At 36.9% G+C, this 12,952-nt stretch overlaps 1 protein-coding gene across 13 annotated transcripts in view; it reads left to right on the top strand.

The window, feature by feature from the left end:
• The window catches only part of LOC137240365 (uncharacterized), a 259,874-nt gene that overhangs the window by 31,158 nt on the left and 215,764 nt on the right, over window positions 1-12,952 (top strand). For 4 of the 13 annotated variants that reach the window (XM_067766507.1, XM_067766508.1, XM_067766510.1 and 1 more), the window contains exon 2: window positions 9,715-11,579. In XM_067766507.1, coding sequence (XP_067622608.1) covers window positions 10,188-11,579 — 1,392 coding nt within the window. In that variant the 5' untranslated portion in view covers window positions 9,715-10,187. Of the gene's footprint in view, window positions 1-9,523; window positions 11,580-12,952 lie in introns of all 13 variants that reach the window. The other 9 variants (XM_067766512.1, XM_067766499.1, XM_067766501.1 and 6 more) reach the window with 5 other exon arrangements.

Here is a 12,952-nt window from a genome sequence, read left to right as displayed (position 1 = left end):
GGGTGGGCGAGGGGTGAATCTAGAATGTTTGTACGATATGGGTATCAAACGAAAAGTGTTACTGAGCATTTTCAGAGGGAGTGGGCATTAGGTCTATAGGTGGACGCCTTTTCGAAATGTCGCCATTAGGTTGGGCCAGGGGTGACTCTAGAATGTGTTTGTATGATATGGGTATCAAATGAAAGATGGTAATGAGTATTTTAAAAGGGAGTAATCCTTAGTTCTATAGGTGGACGCCTTTTCGAGATATCGCCATAAAGGTGGACCAAGGGTGACTCTAGAATGTTTGTACGATATGGGTATCAAACGAAAGGTGTTACTGAGCATTTTAAGAAGGAGTGGGTATGAGGTCTATAGGTGGACGCCTTTTCGAGATATCGTCATTAGGGTGGGCCAGGGGTGACTCTAGAATGTGTTTGTACGATATGGGTATCAAACGAAAGGTGTTACTGAGCATTTTAAGAGCGAGTGGGCATTAGGTCTATAGGTGGACGCCTTTTCGAGATATCGCCATTAGGGTGGGCCAGGGGTGACTCTAGAATGTGTTTGTACGATATGGGTATCAAATGAAAGGTGGTAATGAGTATTTTAAAAGGGAGTAATCCTTAGTTCTATAGGTGGACGCCTTTTCGAGATATCGCCACAAAGGTGGACCAAGGGTGACTCTAGAATGTTTGTACGATATGGGTATCAAACGAAAGGTGTTACTGAGCATTTTAAGAGGGAGTGGGCATTAGGTCTATAGGTGGACGCCTTTTCGAGATATCGCCATTAGGGTGGGCCAGGGTGACTCTAGAATGTGTTTGTATGATATGGGTATCAAATGAAAGGTGGTAATGAGTATCTTAAAAGGGAGTAATCCTTAGTTCTATAGGTGGACGCCTTTTAGAGATATCGCCATAAAGGTGGACCAAGGGTGACTCTAGAATGTTTGTACGATATGGGTATCAAACGAAAGGTGTCACTGAGCATTTTAAGAGGGAGTGGGCATATAGGTGGACGCCTTTTCGAGATATCGCCATTAGGGTGGGCCAGGGGTGACTCTAGAAAGTTTGTACGATATGGGTATCAAACGAAAGGTGTTACTGAGCATTTTAAGAGGGAGTGGGCATTGGCTCTATAGGTGGACGCCTTTTCGAGATATCGCCATTAGGGTGGGCCAGGGGTGACTCTAGAATGTTTGTACGATATGGGTATCAAACGAAAGGTGTTACTGAGCATTTTAAGAGGGAGTGGCCATTAGGTCTATAGGTGGACGCCTTTTCGAGATAACGCCATTAGGGTGGGCCAGGGGTGACTCTAGAATTTTTGTACGATATGGGTATCAAACGAAAGGTGTTACTGAGCATTTTAAGAGGGAGTGGGCATTAGGTCTATAGGTGGACGCTTTTTCAAGATATCGTCATTAGGGTGGGCCAGGGATGACTCTAGAATGTGTTTGTACGATATGGATATCAAACTAAATGTATTAATGAGGGTTTTAAAATCGAGTGGCCCTTAGATGTATATGTGAAGGCGTTCTCGCGATATCGACCAAAATGTGGACCAGGTGATCCAGAAAATCATCTGTCGGGTACTGCTAATTTATTTATATATGCAATACCACTAACAGTATTCCTGCCAAGATTCCAAGGGCTGTTGATTTCGCCTTGTAGAACTTTTTCATTTTCTTCTACTTAATATGGTAGGTGTCACACCCATTTTACAAAGTTTTTTCCAAAGTTATATTTTGTGTCAATAAACCAATCCAGTTACCATGTTTCATCCCTTTTTTCGTATTTGGTATAGAATTATGGCATTTTTTCATTTTTCGTAATTTTCGATATCGATAAAGTGGGCGTGGTTATGGTCGGATTTCGGCCATTTTTTTATACCAAGATAAAGTGAGTTCAGATAAGTACGTGGGCTAAGTTTAGTAAAGATATATCGGTTGTTGCTCAAGTTATTGTGTTAACGGCCGAGCGGAAGGACAGACGGTGGACTGTGTATAAAAACTGGGCGTGGCTTCAACCGATTTCGCCCTTTTTCACAGAAAACAGTTATTGTCCTAGAATCTAATCTTCTACCAAATTTCACAAGGGTTGGTAAATTTTTGTTCGACTTATGGCATTAAAAGTATCCTAGACAAATTAAATGAAAAAGGGCGGAGCCACGCCCATTTTGAAATTTTAATTTATTTTTGTATTTTGTAGCACCATATCATTACTGGAGTTGTAGGTTGACATAATTTACTTATATACTGTAAAGATATTAACTTTTCTTTTAAAATTTGAATTAAACATTTTTTTTTTTAAAAAGTGGGCGTGGTAGTTCTCCGATTTTGCTAATTTTTATTAAGCATACATATAGTAATAAGGGTAACGTTCCTGCCAAATTTCATCATGATATCTTCAACGACTGCCAAATTACAGCTTACAAAACTTCTAAATTACCTTCTTTTAAAAGTGGGCGGTTCCACGCCCATTGTCCAAAATTTTACTAGTTTTCTATTCTGAGTCATAAGTTCAACTCATCTACCAAGTTGCATCGCTTAATCCTTATTTGGTAATGAAATATCGCACTTTTTCGATTTTTCGATATCGAAAAAGTGGGCGTGGTTATAGTCCGATATTGTTCATTTTAAATAGCGACCTGAGATGAGTGCTCAGGAACCTATATACCAAATTTCATCAAGATACCTCAAAATTTACTCAAGTTATCGTGTTAACGGACGGACGGACGGACATGGCTCGATCAAATTTTTTTTCGATACTGATGATTTTGATATATGGAAGTCTATATCTATCTCGATTCCTTTATACCTGTACAACCAACCGTTATCCAATCAAAGTTAATATACTCTGTGAGCTCTGCTCAACTGAGTATAACAAAAGAACAGTACAGCGTTATCACAACACATAATATCAAGTGGACACTCAGCTGACTTTACTAATGCGAAGATTATTGACAGGGAACGGAAAGAAACAACAAGATACACTTTAGAAAGCCTGAGAATCATGGAAAGAAGAGAAAAACGATTAACAAGAAAGAAGATACAGACAATATAGCATCTGCTTACATTAGGTGTTTAGGAAAATAGTTTTTAGTATTGACGAGATTACCATAGCGTTAAGGTGGTATTGATTTACTGTCCATAAATGTTCAATGTTTTATGTTTTTCAAAAGTGTTGTATGTTCAAAAACAATAGTTTTAAATAATTTAAAAAGAGGAAAAACCCTAGGCAGAGTGCAATATTGTAAGTTGGTTTTTTATGTATTGTTATCTGTTTTTAGTTGATTTTTCATACGGATTTATCAAACTCAATATATTTTGTATGTAATTTAACATTTTTTGTATTTTGTTGTTTGTAACAGATTTAACAAATAAACACATACCCCTGATGATGCTGAAATGTTATTAGCGAAACGTTGGGTTAGAAAAGTGAAATAATGTAATTTTATTTCGCACTTAAAAAAAAAACTTAGACCGGAAAAGCCTAATAATGTACCTTCAAAAGTTTTTTGTTTTTCTTAATTAACAACACATATCTAACATAAAAATAACATATTATGATTAAAGGATACAGAATTCAAGTTAATTAAAACGAATTTAACAAGAAAGTAAAATATTGGGAGAGGCTCAAAATCCCCAAAAACAAAGTCCCCAAACACAAAATCCCAAAAAAAAAAAAAAAAATCCTCAAATTCAAAATCCCCCAATTCAAAATCCCCAAGTGCAAAATCCCCAAATACCGAATCCTTCAAGTTTAGGATCGGCCGTTAGTTATTTTTTGTAAGCGCGGTCATGGGCCGCCTACGTAGAACAGAAATACTGGGGATCGCGTAGCCAGTGTCGGATCGGCTAAGGGTTATTTTTATGAAGCCCGTCCGAAGGCCTACGCAGAAGGGTGTACTACGCAAAACGATGTCACCGTGGCGGTAGCCACGCTTAGTGCACACGTCCGGAATTGGCACGACGTAGACCAGGGTTATCTTTTATAAGCGTGGCCGTAGGTCACCTACGCAGAAAGGTTTTTTAATACGGAAATACTGGGGATCGCGTAGCCGGAGTTGGATCGGCTAAGGGTTATTTTTATTAAGCATGGCCGTGAACCACCTCAAAAGGGGGCTCTGCACAGAAATACTGGGGATTGCGAAGCCGGTGTTTCAAAATTTCTTTCTGAACTTGCTGTTTAGGAAATAGAAATATCATAGTCAACTTTGAGCATATCCATGAATGTGTGCATACATATTAAAAAAAAAAAAAATAGTTACATTTGAAGTATTATACGAGTATCGTTCGCTTGTGCTTGTGTTAGCAATTAGTGCTTGAACAATCTTTTTAATTGATAAATAAAATGGAAATCAAAATACAAAAGTCCAACAAAGGGAAAGATTTGTTATTTGTTGATGGATATACTTTCCATCTGCATTCCAGAAATAAAGAGCAATATCGTTGGTCGTGTGCGGAAAGGAATTCTCTATTGTGTAAAAGTGTGGTACTGACAACATCATCGAATAATCAAGAGCATTCAATTAGAAAAAGCCCCACCGAACACTCGCACGATCCCCGAAGCTTTCATTTGGCCACGACAAATGCCAACGCTAAATTAAAAGAATTATCCAATTCGTCATGACTTCAACCTTCCCAAATCATTAGGGAAACTGTAGTAAATTGTGAGCCAGAGTGTAGGGTTTACCTTCCTTCAAAACGAGCACAAAAGCTTAAAGTACGACGTATTCGAAAATTGCATGACGTATGTAGCGAGCCAATTAGTTTGCAAGCCATAAACATACCCGAAGAATTAAGAAATTTAGAAGGTGAACCATTTTTTCTAAGTGAATGCTGTTTCGGTGATGAGAAAAACATAATATTGGGTACAACGTACTCATTAAAAGCCTTGGGTAGTTCGCAATGCTGAGTAATGGATGGTACATTTTATGTGGTGCCAACTATATTCCGACAGCTTTTCACAATTCAAGGCCTAATCGATGGTCAGTTTGTGCACCTAATTTTTTGCTTAATGAGCAAAAAATCAAAGCAAACATACGAAGAGTTTTTTCATCGGTTATGTTTGTTGGCTTGTTCAAAAAATATATGCTTAAATCCCACTAGAATTATTTCCGATTTTGAAAAAACTATAGCATCTGCTGCAAAGGAATATTTTCCTGATGCGAAGTACAAAGGCTGTTTATTTCACTTTGGCCAGAAAATGTGGAGACGCATACAAAAAGAGAGACTAACTCGAAAATATGGGAATGATTGCAATTTCAGTATGCACATACGTGTGCTAAAACGCCTGGCAATTGTACCTACAGAGGAGGTGTTGGTGAATTTTAAAGAGCTGGTTGCCTATACTGAGGATTATGACTTTAAAAACATTGGTGCTTGGTTTAGGGTTAACTATTTAACAGGAAAACCCGGATCTAGCAATCCGAAATATGATCCTGAGTTTTGGAGTGTAGCAGATACCTCCAAAGAAAACTTTCCTCGGATTCAAAACTCCATAGAGGCCTGGCACCGAAGACTTAAAGTTATTGTTGGCAGAAACAAACTGTGGTCTGTACGCAATAATACGAGAGCTGGGAAAAGAAATGATTTTAATAAAGACAAATTTGGAAAAGCTCCAGTCAGGAATAGAAATACCTATAAAAAAGTAAATTTGAAACGTCGCAAAAAAATTTAAAAAATTGTAAAAAATCGTACCAAACTAGATAAAATTAATTATTTACGAGCTGTTGCAAATAATATTTTAGGGTTGGGCTCGAAATCCCCAAACACAAAATCCCCAAATCAAAATCCCCAAATTCAAGATCACCAAACACAAAATCCCCAAATAAAAAATCCCCAAATTCAAAATCCCCAAACTCAAAATCGCCAATTTCACATTTCTTACATTTGATTTATTTCATTGCATTTCCAAAGAAAAGTTTTTTGGTTTTATTAATTAACAACACATATCTAACATAAAAATAACATATGATGATTAAAGGATACAGAATTCAAGTTAATTAAAACGAATTTAACAAGAAAGTAAAATATTATTTGCAACAGCTCATAAATAATTAATTTTATCTAGTTTGGTACGATTTTTTACAATTTTTTTTATTTTTTTGCGACGTTTCAAATTTGCTTTTTTTACAGGTATTTCTATTCCTGACTGGAGCTTTTCCAAATTTGTCTTTATTATAATCATTTCTTTTCCCAGCTCTCGTATTATTGCGTACAGACCACAGTTCTTTCTGCCAACAATAACTTTAAGTCTTCGGTGCCAGGCCTCTATGGAGTTTTGAATCCGAGGAAAGTTTTCTTTGGAGGTATCTGCTACACTCCAAAACTCAGGATCATATTTCGGATTGCTAGATCCGGGTTTTCCTGTTAAATAGTTAACCCTAAACCAAGCACCAATGTTTTTAAAGTCATAATCCTCAGTATAGGCAACCAGCTCTTTAAAATTCACCAACACCTCCTCTGTAGGTACAATTGCCAGGCGTTTTAGCACACGTATGTGCATACTGAAATTGCAATCATTCCCATATTTTCGAGTTAGTCTCTCTTTTTGTATGCGTCGCCACATTTTCCGGCCAAAGTGAAATAAACAGCCTTTGTACTTCGCATCAGGAAAATATTCCTTTGCAGCAGATGCTATAGTTTTTTCAAAATCGGAAATAATTCTAGTGGGATTTAAGCATATATTTTTTGAAGCAGCCAACAAACATAACCGATGAAAAAACTCTTCGTATGCTTGCTTTGATTTTTTGCTCATTAAGCAAAAAATTAGGGGCACAAACTGACCATCGATTAGGCCTTGAATTGTGAAAAGCTGTCGGAATATAGTTGGCACCACATAATATGTACCATCCATTACTCAGCATTGCGAACTACCCAAGGCTTTTAATGAGTACGTTGTACCCAATATTATGTTTTTCTCATCACCGAAACAGCATTCACTTAAAAAAAAATGGTTCACCTTCTAAATTTCTTAATTCTTCGGGTATGTTTATGTCTTGCAAACTAATTTGCTCGCTACATACGTCATGCAATTTTCGAATAAGTCGTACTTTAAGCTTTTGTGCTCGTTTTGAAGGAAGGTACACCCTACACTCTGGCTCACAATTTACTACAGTTTCCCTAATGATTTGGGAAGGTTGAAGTCCTGACGAATTGGCCAATTTTTTTAATTTAGCGTTGGCATTTGTCGTGGCCAAATGAAAGCTTCGGGGATCGTGAGAGTGTTCGGGGGACTTTTTTTAATTGCATGCTCTTGATTATTCGATGATGTTGTCACTACCACACTTTTACACAATAGAGACTTCCTTTCCGCACACGACCAACGATATTGCTCTTTATTTCTGGAATGCAGATGGAAAGTATATCCATCAACAAATAACAAATCTTTCCCTTTGTTGGACTTTTGTATTTTGATTTCCATTTTATTTATCAATTAAAAAGTTTTTTCAAGCACTAATTGCTAACACAAGTACAAGCGAATGATACTCGTGTAATACTTCAAATGTAACTATTTTTTTTTAATATGTATGCACACATTAATGCATATGTTCAATGTTGACTATGATATTTCTATTTCCTAAACAGCAAGTTCAGAAAGAAATTTTGAAACACCGGCTTCGCAATCCCCAGTATTTCTGTGCAGAGCCCCCTTTTGAGGATGTGGTCCACGGCCATGCTTCATAAAAATAACCCTTAGCCGATCCAACTCCGGCTACGCGATCCCCAGTATTTCCGTATTAAAAAACCTTTCTGCGTAGGTGACCTACGGCCACGCTTATAAAAGATAACCCTGGTCTACGTCGTGCCAATTCCGGACGTGTGCACTAACCGTGGCTACCGTGACATCCTTTTGCGTAGTACACCCTTCTGCGTAGGCCTTCGGACGGGCTTCATAAAAATGACTCTTAGCCGATCCGACACTGGCTACGCGATCCCCAGTATTTCTGTTCTACGTAAGCCGCCCATGACCACGCTTACAAAAAATTACCCACGGCTGATCCTACACTTGAAGGATTCGGTATTTGGGGATTTTGCACTTGGGGATTTTGATTTTGGGGATTTTGTGTTTGGGGATTTTGAATTTGGGGATTTTTTTTTTGGGGGGATTTTGTGTTTGGGGATTTTGTTTTTGGGGATTTTGAGCCTCTCCCAAATCAAAATCCCCAAAATCAAAATCCCCTAAATCAAAATCCCCAAACTCATAATCCCCAACACAAAATCCCCATTTTATGTGTGAAATAAATTCAAATTAGTTTTAAAATCGCCGCGACCAAAAAAGGCTAATAATCCATACCAACTTTCTGCATAGGCGGCCTTCGGCTGCGCCACGGTGATGTCCTTCTGCGTAGTACACGCTTCTGTTAGCTTGTTCGAATTAGAGCGACTAGCAGTCCTATATATGGATAAGTAAAAATATGTATTGCCAAAACGTGAATATACAGTTATACATACATAAATATGAATGAAAGAGGAAAGAGATATTGCTACTTTTTACACGGTCGTGATGTTTGTCATAGCACTGGGATTTTGTGTTTGGGGATTTCGATTTTGGGGATTTTGATTTTGTGGATTTTGATTTTGGGGATTATGTGTTTGGGTATTTTTTTCTTTGGGGATTTTGTGTTTGAGTATTTTTTTTTTTTGGGATTTCGTGGCACTCCGCGAAAAAAACTCATTTGATTGGAAACATCACTCAACATTCTGAATTTTTAAATACCACCGACGCCACGATAAAACATGGAGTTAGCAACAAAATTACAGTAGAACGAAAAAACTGAAACGAATGCAAACATTGAAATTTTAAAATGTATTGAAAAAGTATGGAGTTAGCAGGTTTTATTTTTGATATTTTTTGGGGTTCTGCACATTTAACGCACACTTTTTTTTAAATTATGTGTCGAAATCCTCCCCCATTCTATTAGTTTCAATAAAATAATTTTTAAGTTAACGGTTTTATTTAAAACAATACTTACATACATTAAGTAATAATAATACTAAAGGCTAGAAAATAATTAGGTAGGTCCTAGGTAATAGTCATCACACTCCTCATAAATCTAGGGCGTTGATCAGACAATTAAATAAAAGCGTTGGGCGCGGACTGTATTTAATATTTGTTCCAAATATGAGCCAAATCGAACCACAAATAAGAGTATTTTTAATATCTCGATCCTTGCCGCACCTAGCGGGATTTGTTTTTCATAATGCGATTTCTATTCATGTATGTATTATGTGTTCCAAATATGAGCCAAATCGGACCAAAAATACAATTTTTTTCTTATTATTATTGCATTGTCATCGGGTTCTGAACTATATTCGAAGTTTCAAGCTTGTAGCTTATCGGAAAGTTAGTTAAATTTTAATTACAAAATTCGTTCACAGCGGCCGGCCGGCCGCTACACCGAGTCAAGCTAAATAAAACCGTTTAAAAAGTCGTTTAGAGTGAAAAGTGGATTTAGCATTTTTTACTGCGGCGTCGACGATGTATTGAAAATTTTTGGAGTTAGCAGTTTTTCCTAATATTATTATTTTTAGTAATTTGCGAACATGAAAAACGTTTTCGTTTACAACCATGTACAGAAATCGTCCTCAATTCCATCAGTATCAAAAATTTCTTTTGAGTGAAAAATTTTAGCAGCTTTCACCTCGGCGTCGACGTTATACATATAAAGTCAGAAATAATAGTATCTACGCACATTGCAGTAGAGGTAATATTGATTTTTCAGTGTGTTGGTGCAACATTATGCCTTGAATTGTGTTGTTAAATAAGATGCACAAAACCAATAAACATTCCATAATGCGTTAAGTGTTCGCAAAATAAAAAAAGAAAACATACACCAACAAGCAAAATTTAAAAGGCGGCTAACCTGACTGTAAAGTAAAAGAGCTATGCTTCTCACATACTTAATCGTGTTGTTGCAGTGCAAAGTGTAAGCGCGGTCGAGCTCATTGAAGGCCAACGACAGTAAAAAAAATAAATTATTTAGAGGCTAAGACAGGCTACCAACCATATAACAAGCATTTGCTATATCTCGGAGCAGTAAAAGAAGTAGCAATAATATAAAACAAGAAGAAAAATCTAAACACCAAGAGCTTCGTACATCAAATGAAAGCAAAAGCAATAACTGCGGTGGGAGTACCTAATAAAAAGATCAACGATTTGCCCAAACTCAAATAAACGAACATACACTACAGAAATATGGGATGCAACAACAACACCATCAACCACATAACTAACAACGAAACCATCAAACGATGGTTCAACCAGCAATGGCGCATCCTTACACTATTTGTTGTGTTTTGTTGCAATGCTTCACTGCCAGTAGCAGCCTCCACTGTCAGTAAACTCGTTAACGTCAGCTCAGAAATCATCCCACATGGTGCTGGCTTTATCACAACCGTTGATATTAGTGACATGGCCAAGAGGTCTGCTGATATGTTAGAAACGCCTCAAGTGCTCCGGCATAAAGAATATTACTCGCACCGCATTGATACTTCTATTAATGAGAGGAAACGTACTAAGTTACACCAGCAATTTAGTGGAAACTACATTAGCTCAATTCAAAAAGACGCCAATAGCAACACCAGTAACAAGTACATACATTTTCAGTCACAACTACAACCAAAAATGGCAAACCATTTGCGGCACCATAATCATAGCAACAATCCTTTGGATCCAGCCAATACATGGAAACCACATCCTCGTCATCAACATCATCATCAGCAACAACAAAATGAACAACTTAACAAAACTAAGCCACCTTTCTCAATACACGACAAAATTACTCCAGAAATATCGCAGATTCGATCTGTTATAACAGAAGCGCCACTTGGTGATGCTCTCGCCGCAAAGAATGATTTACCAGTCCAATATATAATACCGCATCGCTTTTACGATCGTAACGGCCTCTACGATCGTGCCAAAAGTAATGGCTGGCGGAGAACTGACTTCGAAAGTATGCGTCTCCAGAATAAAAAAGAAATGAGTAGCAAAAGAATCACGCTGAATTTAGATGCCACTTCAGATGACGAAACAGTTAAACACGCGGACATTTCTAACAACAAAACAGAAAATGATGGCTCCAGTGGTAGTAAATATAGCTATGATAAGGGCTCAAATCTTGAAAAGCTAGACAAAAATGATAAAATTTTTGAATATGACATGGGCAGTAATAATGAATATGATGATTACTCATACGAAGATTCAAAAGTCGAGAAAGACGGAAGTACAAATGAATTTCCTTATGGCGGTGAACGACATCCAGCTGTCAAACGATTTACAAATCCATTTGACGAAATACGTTTACCACCAAAGCACCGCGCCAATCCACAGCCTTATTTGGTAACGCACCGGCGCTTTGGCAAAGATCGAGCCAACTCCGATGATGATGATTCAGATTTCTCTAAAGAGAAATGGCAGCGCATTGAACAAGAGCACCATCGCAAACAACAAGAACACCACCGGCAAATGTTGGCATTGCATGCACGTCATAATGGCAAGTACAGACCTTTAGAGGCAGCTATAACAACAGCACCAGCAATTGTTTCTGTGCCGACATTAACCGTTAAGCAACAGCGCAATATTGATAATGTAAGTGCAATTTTTAATACCCACACACACAATATATGTATATATTTTAAAAACTTGGCTTATGACTAATATATAACATACATATGTTCATATGAGGATGGGCAAAAAAACTTGAATTTTAATTTTCTTCAATTGAGCACAGAAAAAAAGGTGCGCCTGTAAAATATACCAGTAATCACTATTTTCTCTATCCATGCTTATATGAAAATTATTTATTTATTTAATTAAGTCTATGAATTGTAATCCTTACAGACTATAATACAAAGACAATTTAAAAGTACTTATGCCTAAAAGTAATCGGTGTACTTAGAGAGCAGAGTTCAAAATATTCATAAATTCAGCCCTTTGTATAGAAAAATTTAGAGCAGCGGAATTACTTATTGAGTTAAGTTACCGAATAGCACACGTAATGGGAGCATTGCTTGCGTAATTTGTTCTAAAATAATCGCAATAAAATGGAAAGAAATTTCTGAGAGACCTCTAGGGAACATTAAATCGAATTCATTCCAGCAAATATGGGCAATCAATGTAGCCATTAATAGGTTCCCTGTCCCATATAACAATATCCGTGAAGTGCTCCACGTCCAACGATTTTTTTCAAGATTCGTAATTACGTTGAAACAAATATTGAAGGTATACGCTTTTTAAAGATAATAGTAACAAAAATACACAAAAACAACAAAAAAATTTGACAAATTTTGACGAATTTTTAGGAAGTATTTGAAAATCACCTAATTTTTTTTAACTTTTCAGTTTACAAAGTCTATACAGCCACGTCCCATACTAAAAACAGAAATAACTTACCACGTTTAAGTAATTTCCGTAGTATAAGGTATATATAAGGTTGCTCATATATAATACATGAGCGTATCGGACACGGTACAAAATTGCTAACATGAATCATATATGATACATGGGAAGGGAACCTGTTAATAATATTAAATGTGAATGACAAGCACAGTATAGATCTACGATTTTCCAAAGACTGGATGCTTAAAAAAGTAAAAGACGTGCAGAGTAGGAAGGAATCGGCTCCGAAAAGTTTAACGGCCGAAGGGCATATTTGAGGAATATTTTTTGAATTCTCTCTATTCTACTAATGACCGTTTGGTTGCTTGGTATCCAAATGAAGACAGCATATTCAAGATGAGATCTAACGTATGACGTGTAGAGCAGCTTAAAGCTATAGGGGTATGAGAATTTTGAGGAATTGCGCAATATAAATCCGAGCATAGAATACAATTTTGATGTTACGTAGTTAATGTGATTAATGAAAGAGAACCTTTTGTCGAAGACAACACCCAGGTCTTAAATCTCATCAACATATTGAAGTTAGATATACTGTATTTTGTCGACAAAATGTTAGAAGGCAT

This window comes from Eurosta solidaginis, chromosome 2, assembly GCF_040869045.1.
Source record: "Eurosta solidaginis isolate ZX-2024a chromosome 2, ASM4086904v1, whole genome shotgun sequence".
Lineage (NCBI taxonomy): Eukaryota > Metazoa > Arthropoda > Insecta > Diptera > Tephritidae > Eurosta > Eurosta solidaginis.
The sequence above is the reverse complement of the archived record's forward strand: the minus strand, read 5'-3'. Positions and strand labels throughout refer to the sequence as shown.